The sequence below is a fragment of the Diabrotica virgifera genome, chromosome 2 (genome assembly GCF_917563875.1).
Source record: "Diabrotica virgifera virgifera chromosome 2, PGI_DIABVI_V3a".
Lineage (NCBI taxonomy): Eukaryota > Metazoa > Arthropoda > Insecta > Coleoptera > Chrysomelidae > Diabrotica > Diabrotica virgifera.
The window spans coordinates 22,451,405-22,478,504 of record NC_065444.1 but is presented as its reverse complement, the minus strand read 5'-3'; the positions used below and the strand labels follow the sequence as shown (position 1 = coordinate 22,478,504).

Sequence of the window (27,100 nt, the reverse complement as noted above, 5' to 3'; positions counted from 1 at the left end):
TCAATTTTAGCTGTAGCAAACATTTTTTCAAACCAAGTTCTTGAGAAATAAATAACCTACAATTTCATATTCAAACATTTTTTCGTATCTCTGATGCTAATCTTTCTATTCTGAAGAAAATGGCATTTTTACCAAACTACAAAAATTCGTTATTCGCTTTTAACTCCAGTTTTTTTAAAACTAATCATTCTAAGCCAGTCAAACTTCTAGAATCTATTAATAATACATAAATAAAAAAGAATGAATAAGGCCAATATCTAAAAACACCGCTAACTTACATTATAATGCTTCCAAATGGATTTCATCTTTTTTTTTCAAAAAAAATATATTAATTTTCTAACCGTAACTTTTTTATTTTTGAAGTTATACTTCTTTAGGCGCGATTGAGATTGAGGGTGAATTTATATTGATCTGCGCGCATGCACACACCGACAGTATGGTATTAGTCGTTATACGGGCTCTGATTGGGTGTTGAAATGATCTGTCAATAATAAATAATTGTTCAATATGAAGGTAAACAAATGTATAATATATTAGTTTTATTGTTGTGAGGACAGAAACAAAAAGTTTATAATTGTAGTGACATTTAAATAGTTTTTAAAAGCAACAAGTACGTAATAATTGTAAATGTATCATAGGTACCTACCTATTTGAACCTACCAAAATACATAGTATGTAATACTCTTATTTACATAATTTGATTACCATCAAAATTTCTATCAATGTTCACCTAATATATTGTTTTCTTACTATATGTTCTGTTGTATTTTTTCAATTATAAATCATTTCAATTCAAAATCAAAATAATTTAATTTAATTCAAAAATGTCAAAAGCTTAATCCGTTTAGTTAGTCGATCTTCGCACATAATGACACATTGCCTCCGTGGCGAAGCGTTTAAGGCGAATGAACCCCAATATACCAACGGCGCTGATAGCTGGTTCGAATCCCAATAAAAACTTTTATTTTTTTATTATTTTTATACATTTTATGATTGTCAGTATATTTATTATATAGTTTCATTTTCAGAAAATACGTATTTAGTTAAAAAAATTTCCGACAATTAATGTTCAGAAATCATTTGTGGCATTTTTAATGTGTTTGTGTGTGTTTTATTCTTTTATTAATTTAATTTTTGGCACTGTTTAAATAAATATGTTTGAGAAGTAGTAAGTATAAATTAGTTTAATGTTTAAATAAAATATAAATAAAAAGTATATTAATTTCGTTTAAATCATATAATAGAAGTATAACTTCTTACGTGCGTACAAAGTACACACACATTCTTTTTTTTATCTTAGAAAGTTTGGCAAAAAAGAAATTTGTAGGTTTTTACAGGATCTATAGTAAGCCTATTAATATTAACTCTTTTTAAAATCCTCAGTCACAAATAGAGGTGACTTTGAAAGGGGTTGGTAAAGGTGATTTTTGCATGTTATTACAAGTTTTAATTGTCAATAGCTCCCTCAATTTTTGCCATAGAAAAAATATTTGCAAACCAGGTTCTTGGGAATTAAATAAACTTCAATTTCATGTTTAAACATTTTTCAAATCTCTGATGATAATCGCTCTATTCTGAAGAAAATGCTATTTTTTTCCAAACTACAAAAATTCGTTATTTGCTTTTAACTCCATTTTTTTTAAACTAATCATTCTAAGCCGGTCAAACTTCCAGAACCTATTAATAATACATAAATAAAGAAGGTCACATAAGGTCAATGACTAATTTTAATTAGGGTGGTGATTAGGAGGTTGCTTCCGATCACTTTTTCGCTGAAAAAAATAGGGACTGACATTCTTTTGGAGATAGATATTTTTAAATACTTTAAATTGGTTTGAACAAGTTATTCTCGAAAAATACATAGTTTTCCCGTCTTTTGCCCTTGAATTTACAATATTTAACGTTTGACGAAGAAGAGCCTAGATACCTATAATAAAGTATAGCTCGATTACTATTGGTCTTAAAGAAAATTAAAAAAGGGGTTTTGTTTATTTTTTTAAAAGGTACATTTTTGTTAAGTAAAGTTGTTCTGATAAAACGAAAACTTTTTGAGTTATTAGCAGAAAACTTATTAAAAACATTGATTTTTTCGATATAAAACCAACACTTTCGATAGCAAATAAATCGAAAACTATTAATTTTATCAAAAAAATGTACAGAACGTTTTTTGCTTAGAATGAATGTTTTTACCAACTTTTGCGGTCAAAATATAATAAAAAATTTCCACCCCCTAGATGGGGTGGCAACCACCCCATGGTAAAAGAGCCTTTGGGCATCATATAGATTTTGATCCTTGGACTATCTACTACTTATTCTCAAATTTTGATGCAAATCGATCCATTCTGTAAAAATTGCGAGGTTTTGTCCTATTTTAAGCTTCATTACTTGGACTAATATGTATATCTGAATCACAGGCAACATTTTTTATCAAACATTCAACGTTTCAAAGTCAATGAAATATATCGGAAGCTTTTTTATCTTGTTAAGATACAGAATTGATCAAAAAATTGGCAGCTCTCGCAGCTGACTTGCCACGGCTCTGTACCTACCACTTCCATTCGATGCGCGCTGGAAATATAACACCGACAAAGGTATAAAACAGCAAAGATATTGACAAAGAACCGAGTTTTACCAGAGTACTGATCTGACAAGAACATTGCGTAATGTGCCGGATTGCGTAATGATCGATTTGTCCACCTTTAACCCAGACTAAGTAATGATTAGAGTATTTTCCTGACGTATTTGCCCGTATTTATTTTTGGTAGTTATCAATAGTGGATCGTAGCATCGTCACCAGGATTCACCAGGATTTTGGTATTTATTCTTATTGTACATATTACACTCTGGTGTCTAATAGAGCTACCCGATACAAGTTTTAGTTCAATTTTATTTTTTATCTAGGTACATAATACTTACTTATAAATAACTAAGGACCTGTGAACTGAGGAATACCTTCCTTGTAATGGGAGATAGGTATCCCAATATTTTCCACTTAGTTCCTGAGTCCCCGGTACAAGCATGGTTTCATTATTTCTTCCCAGAAGTTTACCGGATAAGTCGCCTACAGCGTATTGGTCCTGTGTTCCAAAACCTTTAAAAAATTAAATACTTTAAAAGTAGTTAAAATAGTAACAAGGGATTCAAAGGAGTAGTGATGCGCAATACAAGGTGTTGCTTCCTGATAACACATCTAGCCACTCTGCCACACCTACTCAATTTCTATCCTATCCTCCAAGAAGTGTGGCTGAATGGGAGGGGCAAACCTGAGCAAACTTACCTGAGATTGGGTAACCAACCTCAGTGAAAAATAGGGCAAAGGCCAACGAGGAAGGAAGAAAAGGGGATTGGGCGATGGGCCAACTATTCATACTTGGAAAAAAATATTGTTAAGAACCAACGGATAAGCCTCGTGGTCATAGCCTTGAATAACCCTAGTGCGCAGAAATCCCTACTTAACGAACTATCTGGATACAAAATCGCATTGCAATACAAATCAAGAAACAAAATGGATAGTTAATGAGATCAGAGACACACAAACATACACAAACATACACTAAATATACACATAGGGGACAAGAAAATGCAATGCAATATACTAGACTTCCAATCGTTAAGTAAAATAATGGGCAAATTACGAATTAAGTGAAAGTTCTTTAATATTACAATTATTAATATTCAACCGAATACATGGAAACAATAGCCAAGCACAGCCTCCATGATATAATTAATGAAATGATTATAAACTTAATCTTCTTCCCTAAACGAGGTATTCATAAGGTCACATGGCTCTCACCGAATGGTCAACTAACTAACCAGATAGATCATGTGTTAATGGACAGAAAAGCGGCAACAAGAGTAATAGATTCAAGAGCTAGGAGAGAAACACACAAAAACTTCTACACAAACTTCTAGAATAGGGGAAGGAAACAATACAAGAAGAATGGAATAAGATTAAAATGATAACATGGAAAACGGCTAAAAGACTGAATTAAAAAACTACAAAGAAAATATCTTTGGTTTGATGAAGAATCTATACAAGCAATAGACAAAAGATATGAACTATACGTGCAGTATATTCAAAAAAGAATATGAGAAAGATGCGAAAATTATGAAGAGCAACGAAGAGAGGCAGAAAGGCATTCCCTACTTATTGTTAGAATTTTAAGAAAATGTCCATCATTTGTAAAGTTTGTTTAGCAGTAAATGGTTGACTTCAATTAGTACCGACTATAAACATCCTGGGTTAACCTATAATAGCATAAAACGCCCGGTTTCAGGTAAAATTTAAATATATGTTTCATTTACATATTTCAGGTAAAAATTTTGTGGATCCTTTGCTTTTTTATAGGAGTACCATCTAGTCAGTGTTAATTGTCAAAAGACCAACTCTGTCTACCTCATTTGCTTATCGCTCCGGACCGATCTTAACAATGGCCCAAGTCAGATAAATTTAATAATATTTATGACCGCACTAATTGAAGTCAACCATTTTCTGCTAAACAAACTGTACCGTCCGGTGACAGTCATTCGAAAATCGATCCTAGTGCGCAGGTCACCCAACCAGTACTTGCATTAATTTATCCGAAATCCGAATAATAAAATGATCGTCATGAAATTGTCACTGGATGATCACAATATTTGTTGGAACATTCGGAAGGACGAAGCGATGAACGATCATCTATTTGTAGGAACGTATTTTGTTTACTGCGCAGGAGCGTGATTGTTACATGACGGATTTCGTTGTGTTGGAACAAACCTTGTAAGAGCAATAATATCGCTCTGAAAACACTATAGGTACATACATTTAAAATAATACGATACTTACCATTGGGAGGTACATTGTTTAAATTGATTTTCATGGGATTGTATACAAAGTTTGTGGTAAAACAAGTATTTTCATTCTGACCAACGGATCTGGAAGGTTTCATCGGTAGTTCGTGGATTTTGTATGCAACTACAGTAGAACTGTAAACAAGTCTTGTTTCCACATCACCTCTAGCTGTTGATAAATTAAATGTCAAAAACGTCGGCTCAAATTTGGTGTGCTGAGTCATTCGGATGTCTCCCTTTATTCCTCCTGATTGAATTATCACCCTAAAAAATTTATAAATAATAAAATATTTATAAATAATACAAAAAAACAAAACACACATCTTAAGGAAAATATAATGTCACTCAAATGCAATAAAATTTACATGAATCGGTTCGTCTCAAATTATAATTATTTTATATCATTGCGTTAACTCTGAATTTTTATTAATAACGGCGTAAATTGTAAATAAAATTTATGGAAATTATATTTTTGAAGTTCATAAAACTATCATTCATAAGTAAATACTATTAGTCTAGTGGCTATTAAGAATAAGCCGACTAGAGGAACTATATACTTTGATTCGACTGACCAATTTATACCTACTTTATTATCTATAAGATAAGTTTAAGCCTCTGCCTTAATACCTGCAGAAATATTTATAAATAGGCGATTCACACAATCTCTTTTCTCTCTTTAACTCACGTACATACCCATTTGATTTTAGATTTATTTATCCTCCTCAGTCCATAGGTCCAGCCAGCTGGAAAATGTTTACTAATTTATTACACGGTGACTATTCGAGTTGGGCATCGGTGCGTCCTATATTGCAGCATATTGGACTTCCTATTTATCAGTTAAATTTACTCGTTTGAAAAATTCGACAACAGCGCCTACCTCGGTATAGTATGTTGTTACATGTGGTGAAACTTTTTAAGTTATGATAGTGGCTCCACAAAAATACAGTAAGTTGTAGTGTTTTTCTGTACTTTAAAGTATTGATTGTTTTTATTGGATGTTACTGGATGATTGGACGTATTTGTGGTAAATAGATATTTGAAAATAATTACAACGGGACACGTTAGCGGTCCTCTAAACTTTTTGTCCAGCATTTTGGACATTGGGCCTTAGTTAGCCAAATATGTTACCATACTCACATTTTTTAAGTTTAGTTACAGATAGTAAAAGGATATTGATGTAAAGTGCATTGGAGGCTATTTTGACAGATTACGATTTTTTGTCAGTGAAGATAGCGATAATGATCAAAGGAAATGGATTTACAGAAATTTAAGCTGTATGTTGGAAAGTCACTAACTCTAGGTGGTAAGTCTGCAAGTGGGAGACAAGCTAGTGCGTCTATTTCAAGAAAAACTGAGACATCTGAAGATGAAGTGCCCATAATTTTTGTAAAAAGATATACAGTTTTCCAGTTACCACCTATAGATGTAAGAAAAACCAGTAATGATCATTTGCCAATATGCTCTGTCAGCAATAGAAATTCTTATCGCGTTGTCTAAACCTCTTGAATCCACTAAGAAGACAAGATTCTTTTGTACAAAATGCGAAATTTATATGTGTATTTCTCCTGAACCAGAATATTTTTTCAGTTTCATACTTAAATTATATGAAAGCTGTCATATAAAGTCCTGATGTCCATTATGCTGGACCTGTCATATTATGTCTGTCAAATAATTTTTTATAGATTTTCGTTTATTGTTTTCACAAATGAGGAGAGAAAATAGAAAATATTGTTAAAATAATAAAAACTTTTTCTTGAGGCTGAAGAGGTTATATCAGTTTACGCCATTATTAATCAAAATTCAGAGTTGGCGCAACGATATGAAATGATTGTAATTTCGAGACAAATCGATTCATGTAAATTTTATTGCATTTGAGTGACATTATATTGTCCACAAAATGTGTGCGGTGTTACACAAAACTGAAATACCTTGTATTTACTGCAGAGTCGTACTGAATTTTGGCACATCCTAGAAAAGCATCTTCATGTTTAGTTTCAAACAGAACCAAATACAGTCTTCTTTGGGGGCCATTGAGATCGCCAGGTAACAATATCAGTTCTTCGTCTCTATATAAAGTTTTAAATTTATATTTGTTGTAATCGGTTGATACCTTAACTTTCCCTAGTCTTTGATCCACATCTCCAATGGCTTTTCCTAAACAAAAATAATTATCAGGATTGGATAATACAAACATTGAGTACACATATCTACATTGAGTTCTCTAATGTTATATTAGAAACGGATATCGGTCAAAAAGTGGCGGTATCAATGTTTGGTAAGGTAGTGTCGCCAAATAAGGCCAGTGTCTTAATGAGGCCAATTGCAAATATTTTCTTAAATATAGATATTATATATTAGAGGTCACCGTAAATGTCTTTCTCAGTCAAAATCGTCTACGCCATTCAGTCGGTAGTATCACATAGCAGCGCCAAGTAGACTAGACACGTGTTTGTTATGGTGCGGAAGTTCGTTTATAAATTTTAGGTAAGTTATAAAATTACTAAAATGGTACGTAATGAATATAAGCCAATTATTTTTTCTTATTTGTAAAGCGAAAGTAAATTAATACTATTTAAGGAACTGGAACTGTTTTTTCTCTATATTGCTTTTTATTATTTTTTTATGTTAAATATTAAAAAAGTAGACAGTGTCCTAATAAAGCCAATTGTCCTAGATGTGTGTAAACGTGCTATATGTGTGCTTAATGTATTGACAACTTTTTGTTTTTAATATGAATAAAAGTTTCTTTCACTAAATTTTGTAGTTGTTCTTTAATTCTTGGGTTTAAAATTTATTATCCACCTCAATTTGCGTAAAAAATGAAACTGGCCTTATTAAGCTACCAGTTCCTAATAAGGCCAAATATTCCAGATTTATTCAATGTTAAAATTTTATATTTCTTTATTTATTTAGTAAGTATTTTATCCTGAAATTCGATAGCTAAAATGTTAGGCAATACGTATACAAGAGTTTTCCCCCATATTGTTCCTGAATAAAATATTACAGATATTTAAACCTTAAGGTGGCCTTAATTGGCGACCTTCTTATAGATGTTTAAGAAATTTGAGTTGCTGCTGTAAAGATAAGCACTTGCCTGTATTTTAACATCCCATTAATCATTGTAAATTAGTCATTTTAGAACTTACAGTAATCACTTGCATATTAGTGCAGGTAAAACAATTATACGATAAATATTAAGCAAGAGACATCAAACTCTTTTTCTACTTTTAAGGACAAAAAAAGCAAGTTTATTAGCGGAACCGAATTCAAAATTATTTTGGACATCATATTTGAAATATTATTTGGTTAAAACATCTCATTTTTGTTGCTAAAAAATGTATTAATTTGTCTAGACTAAATTACGGTTATGTTGATGTCCGAGAAAACTTGGTCTTCACGCAATGTTGCCAAACTGAATTTTGTTATTTTCAGTTTAAATTTTCTAGCCGATTTCCGAGTCTACTATAGTAGAACAGTCAGAACTCCATATAAAAAAAACTAAAGACATTTTTAGTACGAAATCCCACTGCAAAACCACTACGTTCTTTGTTATTATAACTTGGAAATTTCAAGATTATAGATTAATAAAGTGACCCCGTACTTACCTCTGCCTTTGTCATTTGGATCAAAAACAAGTTGAAGGATATTACAATTATCCACGTGTCTATTTTCATCCGATTCCAAAATGTCCGTTACATAAATCTTCCAAGAATGTTCAGTATTTTGTAGGGTCCTGCTGAAATTTTCTTTGTTGCGCACATGATAGAGATCAGTCGTTACTAACATATCTGTCTGATTATCGCTGGTGGAAAACCACCTGAAATAGACATTTCCCGCAATAGGGCTGTTGAAACGTGCAACCGCAGTTTTTTCTTTGGTTTTGTCCACCTATTATAAAAATATGTAAAATTATTGGTTAAATGAAAATAAGTGACCAGGGTACCCCGTTAATATAAGCAAAACGCTCTAACACGCAGAATTAAATTTTTTAAATTTTTTACGTTCTATGCGATTAAAAAATGGGACAGCGTAATTTTAGCTCACCACCACTACACCTCCCACTCCCCTGTCCCAAAAGGTAATCTTTTCGATTTGATTATTTGTATTTGTATTTGTATTTGCTTTGTATTTTCCATCTTAAAAAACACAGAGGATGACAATTCGAATTTTAGTTCCTGTCTCTTTTGACTTACTTATTATTTACCTTCAAAAATCCAAAAAACTGGATTTTTAGGGATTTTCCTCATTTTATAGACTTCAAATAGATCAAATCAAGGTTTTTATAGGTTATATTACTTACCAGTAAATACATTACTTTTATAGATTACCATTGGTAACAGTTAAAAATCTTGCAAATCAATATTTTATGACTACTATGAAATAATTAAATTTATATTTTTTACCAACAGAAATGTTTGTTAATTGTACCTAATTCAGTAAATAGCCAACTAGACGCACGAACATATTGGCGAATTTATGCGACTCGGTTGCAGGTTAGTTGTTACCACTTTTAAATGTGGATACTTTATGATGGTCTATCGGCTATCGGTCGGACGGTCGGAGACGGCTCGTGTCTGAATGTTCGCAGTAGGCTTGTTACCACTTTTTGGAATGGTTACAATGGTTACTTACCTATTACAGTGTGCGTGCAATTAAACATGGATGAGTGTCGTTGACGACATTTTTTTTTGGATATTTTTGACACTATGAAAAGATTACCCAACTTAAAAATAGGTTTTCTAATTTAAAGCAAAAAATTTTCAGATAGGGCCTTTCATCAATTTGTACAGCTATATGGACAAAAATTTCACACAGTAAAGTTAAAAACAGAATTGACAGTTCTTTATAATGATCCAGATTATCTTCAAAATAATGTACAAGAATTGTATCAATATTTATAGTCTTCAGAACTTAATAATGCATTTCAGGATCCAATTGGCAAATCTATTTTTAATAATTACGGTTACAAGTGCATCCGTTGAAAGTTTTTCAGCAATGAAACGGATTAAACCATGTCAAAGAAATATCCAATTACAAGATCGAATGTCGTCATTTTCTTTAATTTCCATTGAGCAACGCTTTTTAAATGGATTAATGACAGAACCCTCTTTCTACGATTCTGTTATTAACATTTAACATTTTTCCAGATAAAATAAACAAAAACTTATATTTGCGAGGTTCTTTTAAAAAAGATTTTTTACATCTGGGTTTGGTAACACTTTAGAAAAGGCACGCGTCGCCGCTGACTGAGTCCTTTCGGACATTCAAACACCTTTAAACCCCAAAAAAACAACAATGTGTTTTCAAGGTTTTTAAGGGTTTTTGTGGGGTTAATCATATTTTTGAGTTCGATACAACCTCAATAATTTTTTTCATTTTTTTACGTTTTATGTTTTTAAAACTCATAGAAATTTTATCCCGCCACTTTTTTTGAAACGCGCTGTTTAAGGGGGTAGGCGCAAAATTTTGGTCCAATGCTATTTAAATGCATTCATTTTTTTCGAATCCTGAGAAAACTAATAATTATTTTTGAAAATGTTAACCGCAGAATGAAATATTACATTATTATCGAGGGCCTAGAGTCCCTTAGAATAAAAGTTTCTTTTGAATAAAATATTTGAAATTAAAAACCACACTAAATTTTCTCTTCTCTGGCCCCTGTGACTTATTAAAATAACATTATAGAAATTTTCAGGGACTTTCGGTCCTCGGTTATAATGTAATCTTTCATTCTGCGTTTAAATTTTTAAAAAATTCTTATTAGTTTTCTTAGGAGTCGAAAAAAATTATTGCATTTAAATATCATTTTACCAATATTTTGCGGCTACCCACTTCATCATCATCATATATCTCCAAGTGGAGCAAAGGGCACCTTGCGGTGTTTCAAGTAGCATGAGGAATGATGGTGAGGTTGCTAGTCCCACGCATCATCTGTTGAGTTCCGTCCAATTTTGTTTACTAGTTTTCTCCATTCTCTTCTGTTTTTTGCCATCTTTTTTGCATCGTTCCATGTTAAATTATTTTCTTTGAGTTCTTTCTCTATTGTTCTTTTCCACGTATAAGATGGTCTACCCATTCTTCTTTTGCCTTGAACATTGTAATGTAGAGCTTGTCTAGCAATATTTGTTGCTGGTTTCGTAAGGTGTGTCTATGTTCTATCCTTTCTTCATTTGTTATTCTCCACAATTCGTCATTAGTAATTTTGTTTGGCCAAAATATTCTCAGTATAATACGTAGGCACCTGTTAATGAAGGATTGTATTTTCTGAAAGAATTTTTTATGGTGTTTCCATGTTTCTGCTCCATATAACAGGACAGACTTTACATTAGTTTCAAATAATCGTAACTTTGTTCTTCTGCTGATGTTTGTCGAGGCCCATATCTTCCGCAAAGAGTTGAAAGCGTTTTGTGCGAAGCTTATTCTTTGTGTTATATCCTTTTCTGTGCCTCCTGTTGTGTTTAGCAGACTGCCCAAATAACGGAAATCTTTTACTTCTTCTATTTGTTTCCCTTCCAAATATATATTGTTTCCGTTCGTTTCCCCATTTGATAGTATTTTCGTTTTTTTCGGATTTATTTTTAAGCCGGTTGTTTTTGCTATGTTGTTCAATCTGGTGATTTTGTTGTGCATGTGTTGTCTGTTTGATGTTATGAGACATATTATGTCGTCAGCGAACTCTAGATCCTCTAGTTTTGTAAATGGTGACCATTGTATACCTGTTTTTTTATCTTCAGTTTGTTTCATTATCCAATCTATGACTATTATAAACAATGTCGGTGACAAGACACAGCCCTGTCTTCTTACTCCTTTTTTGATGCTTATTTGTTGAGATAGTTCCCCTTCATGTTCAACTCTGGCAAAACATTCGTCGTAGAAAAGCCTTATTACTCTTATATATTTGTCTGGTATTCCATAGAGTTTTAATATCCTCCACATCATATTACGATTTATTGAATCAAACGCTTTTTCGAAGTCTACAAAGTTGATATAAATTTCCTGATTCATTTCTGCTGATTGTTCCAGGATGATTCTTAGGGTATTTATATGGTCAATACAGGAACTGTTCAGTCTGACGGCTACCCACTTAATAGTACCTATATACAGTTGGTAAAAGTAAAAGATGGAAAAATTCAGTAAAATCGGCAAAATACACTTTGTCGAGTCATTATAAAATATGGCAGTGACCGTGTTTAAAAGATATTTCTGCTTTATACATACGGCGAGCCATATGGTTTGTTTTTCGTTGTTTTAAGGTGAAGGGATGATGGGCTTACTAGCCAGCCCACTTGGGATTGAAACCTATGATAAGAATGTATTGCTGTTTTAAGGAATGTGTAGATATTGGATATTATGTTTTTAAGTCAGTCGAGTTTGTAACATTCTTCAGATAACATCTGACTAAAAATAATAACTCCACTATAAAATCCAAATAAAAACTTTATTTTAAGCTACACTTGCGTATTTTTAATAGGGGTAATTTTCTGTAATCGAAAGTTATTTTCTATAATTTAATTTCGAACCAGGGATCTTTGCGTGAAGTAACTCGTGGACATCCCAACGTAACACACTTAAAACCGGGTAAAAAGTGGAAAAAACAAAGTGGAGACGCTTTTCGCTGAGTCTAACAAATGTAATTAAAAAAATTGATTTAGGTTGTATCGATCTCAAAATATGTGTTAAACCCGCAAAGACTCGCAAAACCCTCGAAACCTTAGGGGTGGGTTTCAAGGTTCAACAAAATGGATTCTTAAGGGTATAAACGTGCTCGTCCAATTTTTGTAATAGTGGTGGGCTAATAGTGCGTTGTGTCTTATTTTTTTAATCACACAGAATGTAAAACAATGAAAAAAATTGAATTCTGAAGGTGAGGCCATTTTGCTTAACTTAACGTGGAGTACCCTTTAAAATCAAGTAATAATGTTACTTCTGGGTAAAAAGAATCTCACAAAAGATCCTAACGGGGTGATGGTTTTGTGGTGCTATTTTACTCTATATAAGAACTTACCATCGTAATCGAGGCGCATATAATTTGATTGGTGTCCTCATTTCTAAACAACAAAGACTTCCCGTATAGGCCCAATGGTCCACTGATTTTCAATTCTTTGGTAACATATTCTGCAGTTTGATTGTCTGGAAGGATGAGATAGCCAAAGGAATCCTGCAACGGCAGGATCTTTTTTCCTAAATTTTGACATCTGTCTTCTAGCTGGGAGTAGTCTACAGGGAACTCAGTGAGATACCAGGACCATATTTGAGTAGGGTACTCTAGTGTGGTTTTTAAGTCAGTACGGATTACAAGCTCATCTTTTAATTTGGTGAATGAAATTGTGCCATGAAGACCTTGTGAAGAGATGTAACTTCTAAGTTCCAATGAATTAGATGTTTCCAAAACTAAAACACATGTTAAAAATATTTATATAATTATAATCAAAATAAATGCCTGTTGTATTTCATATTTCATATGGTATCTAAATGGTTTTTACAAAAATTGTTAATTTTTAGATAGTAATTATTAATTTTTATATATAAATTTTATTAAATACTTAAATTCAAGAAGTAGGTAACTAAGTGGTCTACAACGATTCTGAAAAATAGATTTAGGTAAGTTATAGATACTTTAAAATATTTAAAAATTTAATAAACTTGGAAAATCATGAAAACTGATTGGCTATTATAAATTTTTGAACGGCATTGGATAAAATAAATCGGTAGAAAAAAGGTAGAAAAAACGTGATCATCAACTCGACTTTTTTTCTAGTACAGATAAAATATAGATGCAAAACTCAGACAAACAGAAGGGACAGACAGGAACAAACAACAGAACAACTAGATATACAAAAATTGATACAACAAGATATCAAACAGAACTATGAGACATAAATAACACAAACACTGGCAAAACATAAATAAATCAAGAACACAAGAAATATACGAAAAGAAGAACGAGAGACAGAAGAGCAATCTACGAAGATGCGAGAGGGTTGGGAGGGGGGGGGGGGCGATAAAATATGCCGAACAGAGACCAGAAAATAAAAATATGGTAGGTAATCTTCACAAAATGGAAGAAAATTTTCAAACCAACGATATACCTAAGAGAAACGTATAAATATCTACGAAATTTAAGAGAATGATACAAACCCTGAACAAATCTATGCTGAAATCAAGAAGGGCAGATAACCAGCGATTGAAAAGAAATAAAATCAGTCTGGAAAACCTATTTCCAAACTCTATTACGGACGCAAGGAAATAAAGAGCATATGGACACGCATCACATTGAGAGAGATATCGAAAATATAGAACCCCGATTATGGAAGGGGTAAAACAAGCAAAATTAGCACAAACTAATAACAAGGCTCTGAGTATAGACAATGTTCCCTCTGAAACATATAAATTAGATGGCGAACATCTAATCGAGCAAATGCATATGAGAGATAGGTACAATTTGCTTCAACTCATTATGCAGGGAAAGATCCAAGACCAAAGAAGCATAGAGAGACGCAGAATATCCTGGCAGTGCAACCTGAGTAAATGGTACGGATGTACTATTCGTTGCAAGATATTTCGGATTTATTCAGATTTATCATTTAGTAAAGTACCTTTAAACTTTGGATAGAATTTAAAATTGAACCTAATGTACCGAAAGACTAAGGGTGACTATTCGTTACAGCATTAAGGGAGTAGTCTCTTAATCTGGGGAATTCCATCCGAATTATCTTGCAACGGATAGTACATCAAATGAACTCTTCAGAGCAGCCGGCTCCAAAGTCCGAATAGCTATGATGATTGCGGACCTCCGTCGCGGAGATGGCACTTGAAGAAGAAGTTATGCTCATAAACCAGATTTAGAATGATAAAAAGATCCCTAGTGACTGGAAAACCGGGACTATATGCCCAATCTATAAAAAAAGGCGACAAACTATGCGAAAATTATCCTGGAATATTCTCCTCAAGTACAGTGTACAAAGGTTTAACTTACATAGTAAACAAACCACTCCAATAATAATTAATTGAAAATGTTGTTATAGGGAATATCAAACAGGTTTACGACAAGGAAGATCTACAACTGACCAGTTTTTAACAATGAAACAGAATCTAAACAAATCATGGGAATACGATATAGACGTCCACGACATATTAGTCTAGGCGCCAAATAGAGGTCACCGTGTCCTTTTCAATTCTGATGGATAAACTCAACGGTTTCTTATGGATTTTTGGCTGCTAATTACGAATTTCGAGGGTGGATTTCGATTCGAGTGGTCAAAAAATTGTTATAAACAATTTAATTGTTTATAAATTGTTTATAAGGCTCTGGCACATAGACTAAAAGAGATAAAAAAAGTTTCAAATAAAATTTGTTCCTTAATAAAAAACGAACAAAGAATCGTTTACTAAACTTAAATCCAACAATTAGAACTCAAGATATTGTAAAATTAATGCACAATGCAAATTGCAAAATAAGTATTTTTCGAAGCTTTATCGATCGTAACTCGGCTTCTACCCATGAAAATGAGCCTTTGAAGGTCTTATTTTAAAGCTTGATTATCAGGCTTCCAAACAAAGTTTGTCAAATTACTTTATCTTCATTTGTTTTAAAGTTATACCCGTTTGAAGTTATAATTTTCTTTAAAAAATTGTATATTAATTTGTTTATAAGGGTTTCAAGCAAATTTGAGCTCTAAACATTTATACTTTAATTAATAATAATGATAGAAGAACTCAAAAGGAACAATTTAAGCTCAGGAAAATGTCCGTAAGTTTATTTTTGGCCATGATATCGATATTTAAATGGCGCGCTATGAGGCGCAAGATCGGCTCACCGCGTAAAGGTTCACGCGCTAACTTCTCGATGCAAATTATAATTTCTATGTATGCATACGTTATCTTCATTTTTAATTTTTGAAGATCCTAATAAAATTTTATCATATAATTCTTATAATTAAATCCTCATACTGTACCTCGTATCACCTTTCATTCTATTTACTTTGTCTTCTATTTTTTGTACTAAATGAGAAAAAAACATTAAAAGCTAATATTTCAGAAGTATAACTAAAAAGTAAGTTGATATTATTTATTACTACTATTTTTACAAACTTTTTTTTCATGCATCTGCATAGAGATATACAGGGAATCTCCGCTTTTTTACATCTGCATAAGGTCTTAGAGAAATTTTAACAGTTACATGGTGGTACTAAGTCTGTTCTTGTAGGCAGTAAAACTAAAACTTTTTGGGGCTTCCGAGTCTAATTATCTATATGATATCCATATAAAGTGGATCTAGTTCTTTTGCAGCATCATCAAGGTCTGTCAATTGTGTGTATGCCGCCACATCCTAAATGCTCGTTTTATATGCAATGATGATGCTGCAAAAGAACTCGATCCATTTTTATATGAATATCACATATTGGCTCATTTGTATGCGTAGAAGCCGAGTTACGATCGATAAAGCGTCGAATAATACATACTTACTTGACTGTGAGCCGATCTTGCACATCATAGCGCGCCATTAAAATATCGATATCTTGGCCAAACATACACTTACGAACATTTTCGTAAGCTCAAATTGTTCCTTTTGAGTTCTTCTATCATTATTGTTAATTAAAGTATAAATGTTTATAGCTAAAATTTGCTTGAAACCCTTATAAACAAATTATTGTACAATTTTTTTTAAGAAAATTATAGCTTCAAACGGGTATAACTTTCAAACAAATGAAGACAAAGTAATTTTACAAACTTTGTTTGAAAGCCTATTAATTAAGCTTTAAAACGAGACCTTCTATGGCTCATTTGCATGCGTAGAAGTCAAGTTACGATCGATAAAGCTTCGAAAAATACTTATTTTGCAATTTGCTTTGTGCACTAATTTTACAATATCTTAAGTTCTAATTATGGGATTTAAGTTTAGTAAACGTTTTTTTCTTTGTTTTTTATTAGAGAACAAATTTTATTTGAAACATTTTTTTCTCTTTTAGTTTATGAGCCAGAGCCTTATAAACATTATAACAATTTTTTGACCACTCGTATCGAAATCCACACTCGAAATTCGTAATCAGCAGCCAAAAATCTATAAGAAATGGTTTGTCCATCAGAATTGAAAAGGACACGGTGACCCCTCTGGCGCCTAGACTATATTCACAGATTTCAAACAGGTATATGACTCAATTAATACACACAAGTTATATCATATATTGTATAGCTTGAATATCCCCAAAAATACATCAGACTAGTAAAAGCAGCAATAGACAATAGACTCGTCAATGGCAACTATCAGAATACAAAATAAGCTCATTCAGAACTTCTCCATACGTCCATACTCAAAGAATTAAAGCAAGGAGACGGGAGCTGTAACTGACACTTTTCAACTTGGCTCTCGAATATGTAGTTAGACAGCTGAATATAGGAATATTTGTTAATCTAACATAAATCGATACAGGTTGCCGCCTATGCGGATGTCATCAGCATTATGTCTCGCAGAACAGAAGAGCTGGCAAAAATATATTCGCAACTAAAAACAGTGACAAAAGAGACGCAGGACTAGAAATAAATATTCAACAAACAACACTAACACCCATGGTACAATTTTGCGCATGACATTTGACAGCTGAGGTCAAGCGTGTGACGTAGCAAAGATCCCTGTGAGCCATTATTTGTAATGGTAGTTACTATTATGTGGATTATTTTGCCAAATTCTTATAATTAACTCGTTTTTAGCGATGTTTTTAGTTTTTTGGATAGTATATATGTGTTATAGTTTGTATAGACTAATTTAAGAACATTTACTCGTTAGTGTCTATATAATTTTATTTGCTTTCGTGTATTTGTTTGTTTTTGTGTTTGGTGTTTGTACTCAAGTCTGGACTCAAGTGTAGCTACAAATTTTGAGTACCTAAATTACAAGGTGATCATCAACAAATTAAGAAGTGGGATACCCTGTATATTTGAAAATAATTAGAAAATTATGTATTCGTGGACGGATAGTTGCCTACTTTCACAATGTCAACGGGTAAAATTACAATTGTAGTTCTAGGTTAGTATATTCCGACAATTTCGACATTTTATCGTCGACAAACTGAAAGAAGGGTTTGTGATGAACTATAAGACGAAACAAACGCAGAATTGAATTAGAGAACGATATTGAAACTGTAGAAAGTTTCACATATTTGGGACTTACGTTAAAAACGGATAAAACATAGGAATCAGAAATTCACAGGAACAGGAGAATAAGTAAAGGAAAGCAATGCTTATTTTTTTCACTCGCCCATGTGTTACGCTTTAAAACATACTGGAGATCGAACATCGGGGTCTACAAAACTATTATAAGACCAATAGTATGTTATGGATGCGAGACATGTGTGATTACAGAAAACACAACGAGAAAGGTAGTCTTTGAAAGAAAAGTCCGAAGGAAGAGCGGGGTTCAAAACCACTTCGGTAACGATGCTATCAAAGTCTCCAATAATGACGTAAACCGGGGAAGGCTTCTTTGACTTTGAGGATGCTTTGAGGTGTACAAGAAATACAACACGAATTCTAAGAAGTGATCGACAATGACCAGAAGGTAGTTAAAGAAGTGCAAGAAGTGGTTTGGAACACGGCTTGTTCAGCTTTTTCTACTTCTAGTGGAACGCTCGCATTCGAACTTTTCCACTCGTGTGGAATATTCATTCTAAGACCCTGTACACACGAGGGTGTTATACACCGCGTTTGCCTAACGCCGCGTTTTAAGTTACCAAGGAACAAATGTTATCTTACATAAATGCAAGCGCGCGTTTATCAGGTAAACCGCTGTCATGTGTACGGTAGTGATGTTGATTATAATTACCTTCGAGTATTCGTTACAAATCGTTACTTTTGTATAAAGTAGTAATTTACAGTATTCGTTACTTTGATTACTATGATTACTTTTCGTTACTTTTTTATTTGAGTACCGGTAATCATATTATCGAGAATCGTATTTCTCAGTAGGTAGGTATTTTGTATAGGTATTCCGATATAACAACGACCTTCACTGATCGGTTTAAGGGATAGAAATGATTTGATTACTATGATTACTTTTGTTACTTTTGTATTTGAGTACCAGTAATCATATCGAGAATCGTATTTCTCAGTAGGTAGGTCTGTATAGGTATTCCGATATAACAACGACCTTAACCAATCTGTTTAAGAGATAAAAATGATTTGATTACTATGATTACTTTTGTATTTGAGTACCGGTGACGAAATTGTGACGAATAGTTACTTTTTCAACATCTCTAGTGTACGGTACCTTTGCTTGTTTTAGAACATGTCGTAATTCTCATGAAAAATTATTAATTGTAATAGGGTTATTTCAGTTGTTTTTGCCATAACGTAAAAATATTGTAGTCGTTACGGCAAAAGTCACTAAGTCCAAAATAACAAATCTGAGAAGACGAAAATTTAGTGACTTCTACCCGGCAACAAAATGGTAATTGTGGACTTGGACTTGGTCAGTGACTTAGGGAACCATCTCTACGTACTTTCTAGGACTTAGTTATTTCTGCCACACTATGAAACTTGATATTGTGAATCGATCACTCAACTTTAACAAAAGTGGACTTAGTGAGTTTTGCCGTGACGATGACGATACACTATTAACAAATTGTAGGCAATTGTAGGCTTTATACAGTAAGTGTTGTATGGACTGTTAAATCCAATGTCAAAGAAATTCATTCATTGCGTTTCTCAGAAGAATATTTTCTTTTTAATAAGAAATAATTTCAGATCTCATTTCATAAGTAAGCCAGTTTGACAATCATCTATTCCTAAAGTATCTATTCATTATTTTGATAAATAGATATATTTTCCATACGTGGTCGTATACGTATAGAGTAGGTATGCTAGGTCCGCCTTTCAAAGAATGAGAAAATTCCTAATCGACTCTACGTTACCGTTGGATATCCAATATCAATTTGTGGCGTCACGCTTCAATTACTATTTTGCTAATTTTAATTTTTAATAACTTTTTCAAAATGAAATAATACGTCCCATTTTAAAATTCACAAACCATATGCATATAAGGGTCTGTTAAATTTTCAGAAACGAAATATATCAGTATTCAGATAAAATGCCTTCTCAGCTTTTAAAACACCAGATGTTGATGGCCTGTTCAGTTTATGTATGGGAAACGCCAATTCCATAATAGATTACGGGACGATAAAGGGCCAGCCTCTTTATGTCAATAAATCAGTCTTCAACTTCTTTAAAAACCACAGAAATGTAAAACTAATGTTGTTAGTTCATCCACAGGCAGTCTGACACAAACCCTCGTCCCGCAAAGAATAACAAACCCTCTTACGAGATATAAGCACGCCTTTTTAACCAAAAATAAATAAATATATTATTTCGTTGTCTTACACTTATTTTAATTTCATTTAATTGTTTCCGTAAACCACCAATGGAACAAATTTGTAAAAACATTCATTTATTCCATATTAATATACGGAATGGAAACATAGACTCTCGGAACTACAAGTATGAGGCGTATCGTATAGAAGCCTTCGAGATGTGGGTTTTTAGAAGAATGCTAGATAAAGATCTCTTGGACAGAGCACGTAACCTGTGAACAACAACGAGGTACTGAGAAGAATGGGGACTGAGGGAGGGAGCGTTCAAGTATTACGTAACGCAATTTATGAGGATTTTTAACCCCCCTCCCCCCATGTAACGCACCGTAACGTTTTTCTGTACCCCACTCCCCCTACCTAAACGTTACGTAACACCCAAGTGGCCATTTGAGCCTAAATGGAAAACGAGGCTGCGAAAAGTACCAGTAACTCGGTATAAAAGAACTTTGTTATTTTAATGGCATTTGAGGTAATAATAAAAACGTACAATCATCATTCAGCCTTAAATGTCCACTGCTGAATATTGGCCTCCTCCCCTCGTTTCCAACCACGTCTATCCTGCGCCGCTCTCATCCAGTTTTTATTTAGCTTTCTTATGTCGTCAGTCCATCTTGTAGGCGGTCGACCGACGTTTCTCTTGTCTTCGCTTGACCTCCATTCCAATAACCTTTTTGTCCATCGCCCATCTGTCATTCTGGCAATGTGTCCTGCCCATCTCCACTTCAACCTGGCTAGCCTTTCGATGACGTCAGTCACCTTTGTTCTCCTGATTTCTTCGTTTTTGATTTTGTCTTGCAGAGTTATTCCTAACATTGAGCGCTCCATTCTTCTCTGCGTTACTCTTAGTTTGGTAGCCGAGGCTTTAGTTAAGGTAAGTGTTTCTGATCCGTACGTCAAGACAGGGAGGACGCACTGATCAAATACCTTTCTCTTTAGGCATGTGGGCAACTCACTTTTAAAAGTTTCTCTCAGTTTTCCAAATGCTGCCCACCCAAGAACGATTCTTCTATTCAGTTCATGTGTCTGGTTATCCCTGCCACTCGTAATTTCATGTCCCATGACATGAAATATGTTCAAAACTTAAAATAATAATCTTTTATTATTAATTTTACAGTTACATTTACATTTTCCCTACTTGGGCCCATCATTACATACATTTTTGGTTTTATTCTTTATTGTTCTTCTCATGCATTCTTCTATTTGATCTTTTTTAATAAAAGCTTAAAATAAAATAACATATTTATTATTTCAACATTTTATTTTGCTTAGTAAAAATTTTTGTATAACGAATAATATACGATGTTACCAGTAGTTTCGGAAAAATAGTGAAAAAAATGTGTAAAACTTTTTGTTCTTCAACGCCCTGTATCGTGAAGACGCATGCCGTTACATAAATTATTTAGTAAGCAAACCCCAATTATTTTTTAATTTTTCACCTATCCTAGAGATCGTGTTACCTTTTTCTGAAACACCTTGTATATATATAAGAAGGCACTTATAGAATAAAATTATTTCTGTCCTTGTTTTAAATAATTTTAAAAAACGCTGGGACTTGTAGATTTTCATATAAAAAAATGTGTGCTTTTTAAACATAAATTTAAATGTACATGGTGATTCATGCAAGCCTAGCGTAGTCCATTATCTTTAATTTTAATTAAACACCCTGTATATTTTTGTTTTTAGAAGCTGCTTAACAACCTAAATCTCAAAAATGTGTATTATGTAGGGTCTATTATGAATAATGCAAGGTGAAATTTTGAAAGTATGTATAATTTTCGTCAAGATGTTAATCACATAAAACTTTGAAATTAATAATTCAGGAATCACACTTTAAATAAGGGTATTATTTTTTAAAATATCTATCACTTTTCTAAACTAAGTATCAATATAGTGGGTTTTGTATTTAATGCTTTTTATTTAAAGACATTTTTAAATAAATTGAAAATTTGCGTATTTAAAACATTAATGAATACCTACCTACTGCTGAAAACGATACTGCATGTTATGGACTTAAATTACCCATTTCATTTTTACCAAAATATAAAGTACCTACCTATCTATTCATCAGATAAACCCATAAATAACTCCGAGGAAACAGTTCCGGATATTGGAAACATAATATGACACATGGTCTTTTGAAAACAAAACAATTCTCAACGAAATAATCTCTTGTTATCTTAGGTTAGGCACTTGACATCATTTTTACATGATTTTACCCTGAAAATCCTATGTCGCTAACTTTACCATCAAATATAATTTAGGTGAAGTGAAACGAAAGAAGATTATGCGCTGTTGGATGTTGGGCTTTGGGTTGTATAATATGAATGAGAAATGGTATATATTTGAGCAATGAATTTTTTTCAGAGTTTTCGGTTGATTTTATACAGTTTTCAGTAGATAAGTAGATTGGAGTTCAAATCAGTAGGTTTTATACAGTTTTCAGTAGATCGGAGTTCAAATCAGTAGGTCTACTGAAAAATCTGTAGACAAATCCTAATACAATTCAGGGGTCTATGTAAAACATAAAAGAAATTATGTAGTTTTTTTTATTTAAATTAAAAAAGAATGTTACGTAACGCGCTGTTCGAACCCCCCTCCCCCCCCCCATGTAACGCGCCGTAACGTTTTACAAAACCCCCCTCCCCCAAAACTGCGTTACGTAATACTTGAACGCTCCCGGAGAACTCCTACCTAAATATTGTAAAAAACAGAAAAACGAGTTATCTAGGTCATATTTACAGAAGAGAAAGATACAACTTTTTACGACTCATAATGGAAGGGAAAATGGAAGGAAGAAGATGTCCAGGAAGAAGAAAGTGCTCCTGGCTGAAGAACGTAAGAGACTGGACAGGCATGGACACACATTCGATGCTAAGAACAGGTCAAGATATAGAGCAATTTGCTGTAGTTAAAGTAGTTATAGATAGCCAACCTTCAGTAATGGAGAAGGTACCTTAGGAAGAAGATATTTTCCATGTCCTACAATGTTTTTTATCTTTTTTGTGGAATAGTTTCGTATTTTTATTTCCACTAACATTATCTAATTCTAATGTTTAATAATACATTTTTTGTTCCATTAGTCAATGGCGAAGAGTCCATGTAACCACTGTTACCATTGGTAACAGTTAAAAATCTTGCAAATAAATATTTTATGACTACTATGAAATAATTCCATTTATATTTTTTACTAACAGAAATATTTGTTAATAGTACCTAATTCAGTAAACAGTCAACTAGACGCACGAAAATATTGGCGAGATTATGTGGATCCGTTGCACGTTATTATACGTTGTTACCACATTTGGGTACGGTAACACAGGAGGAACCTCGCTATAGCTCGGGACTAGCTCGTTTCGGAAAATATTGAAGGAGCAACGGCTCTAGAGACGGCGTGTTGGCACGCTGTGTATATCAGTATTGTAACCATATTTTGATTTGGTAACGTTTAACGTTAGTTTAGTCTACCTATTACAGATTACAGTGTGCGTGCATTTAAACATGGAAGAGTGTTGCTGCGTATTGCGTAATCGATCAACTACTTGAAAAGTTATTTTCCTTGTGTATTTTTTTATACATATAATTTTGAAGAAAAAAATGGGATTAATTATTGAAAATGGAAGACTTTAAATATAAACAATAGTTTTTTATTTATTGTTATACCTATTACATACAGTGCGTCCGCAAATTAACGCATAAATTAATTATTTCGTAAACCGGCAATTTTAAGGAAAAATTCCGAAACAGATCGATTTTTATTTTTAATTTCCGATTTTTTGGCATATATATCATACTAGTGACGTCATCCATCTGGGCGTGATGACGTAATCGATGTTTTTTTAAATGGGAATAGGGGTCATGTGATAGCTCAATTGAAAGGGTATTCAATTCTCTATTCAATAATCTAAACATTAACATAACTATTTATACAAGGTGTTTAAAAAAATATTTTTTAATTAAAATAATTGAGACAAAAAGAAGAATGTATGTAATTTATCTAATTTAAAATACGTTTTAATGTTGTCCGAAAACAGGAAAAATATGTTTATTTGACAAATATACATATTGTTTTTCGCTTAAATTCAATGTTAAAGCTGCCACCCACCTGCCTCTTGCCAGTTTGAACATTTCGTTTAAGCGAAAATCAATGTTTATTTGTCAAATATTTTTTTTTCTGTTTTCTGACAGTAGTAAAACGCATTTTGAATTAAATAAATTACAGTGGAACCTCGATTATCCGTCTCTCCATTAACCGTCACCTCTGTTAACCGTCAGGGTACATACAGACGTTGTATTGACTACATAAGCAAAAATTTTAATGTAAAAAAATAAAAAAAAAAGTTAATTTGATTTGTGATGAGGACACAAACGGCTATCCATTGCTGACAGATAAAGAAATCATTGAAATGGCAACAAAGGCGGACCAAACAGATTCAGAAGCTGACACAGACTTGGAATTTTACTGTAGATATGTTGATGAACCTATTGTAACTGACAATGATTTGCGTAAATAATCTAAGCTGCATCGCACATGCAATAATTCATCGAGTGGTATTCTCAACAAGAAGAAGCCAATAAAGTAGATTGCATGATCTTATGCTGATTAAGAAATTCAGCCGTCGCAAAATGTGAAGCAACAGTAAAACAAACAAAGATTTCAGAATATTTTAAATTGATTCGATTGTACGAACACAAATCCCTCTTATATTGTCAAACAAAACATACAATTGATATTTGAGAGTTGTACTATGAATTTTTAATTTTTTTTTAATGTTCTGTTAACCGTCTTTTCGATTATCCGCCATACCCCTGGTCCGGTGCCCTGACGGATAATCGAGGTTCTACTGTACATACATTCTTTTTTTGTCTCAATTATTTTAATTATAAAATTGTTTTTGAACACCCTGTATAAATGTTTATATTAGTGAATGTTAATGTTTACATTAGTGAATAGAGAATTGAATACCCTTTCAATTGAGCTATCACATGACCCCTATTCTCATTAAAAAAAATCATCGATTACGTCATCACTCCCAGATGGATGACGTCACTAGTATGATTTATATGCCAAAAAATCAGAAATTCAAAATAAAAATCGACCTGTTTCGGGATTTTTCCTTAAAGTCGCCGGTTTACGAAATAATGATTTTATGCGTTACTTTATGATAATTACATACATATAATTTGGGAATAGTGATTTGTTTAATTTTATCCCACAGGATTAAAAACAATAACTTATATTTGGGAGGTTCAAAATAATTTTTTTAAATAAGATTTTTTTACATTTGGTTTTGGTAACACTTTCGAAAAAGTCACGCGTAGCCACTGCCATTAATAGACAAATAAAATTTTTGCTTGAAATATCCTGAAGACATGGTAGGTACGTATTACTTATGTAACAAAACAAGTTATTAAAACAGTTTATTACTCGTTATATTTTGACTATTAATTCATCAGAATTTATATTCAAAATATGAATCATTATAAGTAGGTACTTCGAAAAAAACGTTTACTAAATGATCGTTATGAAGTAATGAAAGTGAATGGGTAAATTATAGTTTCGCGTCTAATCTTGTATTGAACTCACTCAAATTTCCTTACCTATTAACAATAACAGAGACGATAACCACTTAATCATAGTACTATCCGATTAAACAACACAACAAACAATTAAAAGTCACAACAAAATCACATATTGTCACCACCATCACTCAACACTCAACTAAAGTTAGAATAACTTGAGATATTTTTAAAAAAGCACTCGTGAATGGTAAATATTCTTGTACACTTCGATAACATGTGGTTAACCGTGAGTGACTCGATTCGGTGCTCGATGCAGTTTGTCAATAGAAAGCGGGAATTTCGCTTGCTGTTGCTAATGTTTTCTTTAACAATAGTTACGGACATAGACGTAGGATTGGGAGGGGGTAGGTACGAGTATGAAATAATATCTATAATATTTTTATTTATTTTCAAAGTTCAACAGGCCTTGAAGACCTGTGGCCTAGGTAGGGCTAAAATACAATTTAATACTGATATATTATAAAACTAAGTCAGCTTGTCCAATCATGCTCCTTGTCTACTAAATTGATTTATTATTCTCCTCCATTCTAATTTATTTGTTACCCTAACAACACAAAACATTCCAGGAATGTACTATCAAAGTTCTATTAATGTTTGAATGTCCTGGACATTCAAGGAACATTCGGTGAACATCTGATTAAGTTATTCGTGGAATGTTACCACAAGACATTCTATGAACATACTACCAATGTCCTATATGTTAAGCGAGGCCATTTACTATTTAATTTGCATTCATGGTCAAATTTGCCGCGCGTGTATATTATGTATTTAGGCAATTTAGGCAATCCAAACCAAGTGACTTCTGATTCTGGTTGGCATAAGTTACAGGTTACAGAGGTTATGTTTGTAATATCATTTCATTTCATTGTTTATCCTCGTATTTTGTCTATTTTGGACTGGATTCATTTGGATTTTGTTTGCTGTATTTTGTGAACTTTATAAACTTTACCAAACTGCAAAGTGATTATTTAAGGAAATTATTGCAAACTCCAGATGTTTGGAGAAAGGTAGGGGAAACAATTTTTATTTACTGTTTATTTTTCTCTGATATTTATCAATATTGATGAATTTTGCAAGCAATAACATTATTTCTTTTATTATTTTAGATATTTATTGAAGCTGAAAATAATGGGGGATTTAGATCCATATACAATTCAGTCAGAATTGGATTTTACCATAAAGTGCATTCCACCAAATTACTATTATAGATATTTATACATATCTGGTGGAGTCTAGCAGTTACTACTCTAAGTAGCAGATGAAAGCATACAAAAGCCTTCAGGCACATAAATATTTTACAGCTGGATTTGTTTTTAAAGTTGGAGCAA

General features: G+C 32.7%; 1 protein-coding gene across 1 annotated transcript in view; it reads right to left on the bottom strand.

The window, feature by feature from the left end:
* The window catches only part of LOC114333573 (uncharacterized), a 48,458-nt gene extending 22,430 nt beyond the window's left edge, over positions 1 to 26,028 (bottom strand). Inside the window, exons 1-6 of the mRNA XM_028283468.2 lie at positions 25,791 to 26,028; positions 12,836 to 13,221; positions 8,436 to 8,718; positions 6,759 to 6,984; positions 4,826 to 5,094; positions 2,917 to 3,091 (exon numbers count right to left, since the gene is read on the bottom strand). Of these exons, the coding sequence (XP_028139269.2) occupies positions 2,917 to 3,091; positions 4,826 to 5,094; positions 6,759 to 6,984; positions 8,436 to 8,718; positions 12,836 to 13,221; positions 25,791 to 25,827 (1,376 nt within the window). The 5' untranslated portion in view covers positions 25,828 to 26,028. The remainder of the gene's footprint in view (positions 1 to 2,916; positions 3,092 to 4,825; positions 5,095 to 6,758; positions 6,985 to 8,435; positions 8,719 to 12,835; positions 13,222 to 25,790) is intronic.
* Between the last annotated feature and the right edge of the window lie 1,072 nt (positions 26,029 to 27,100).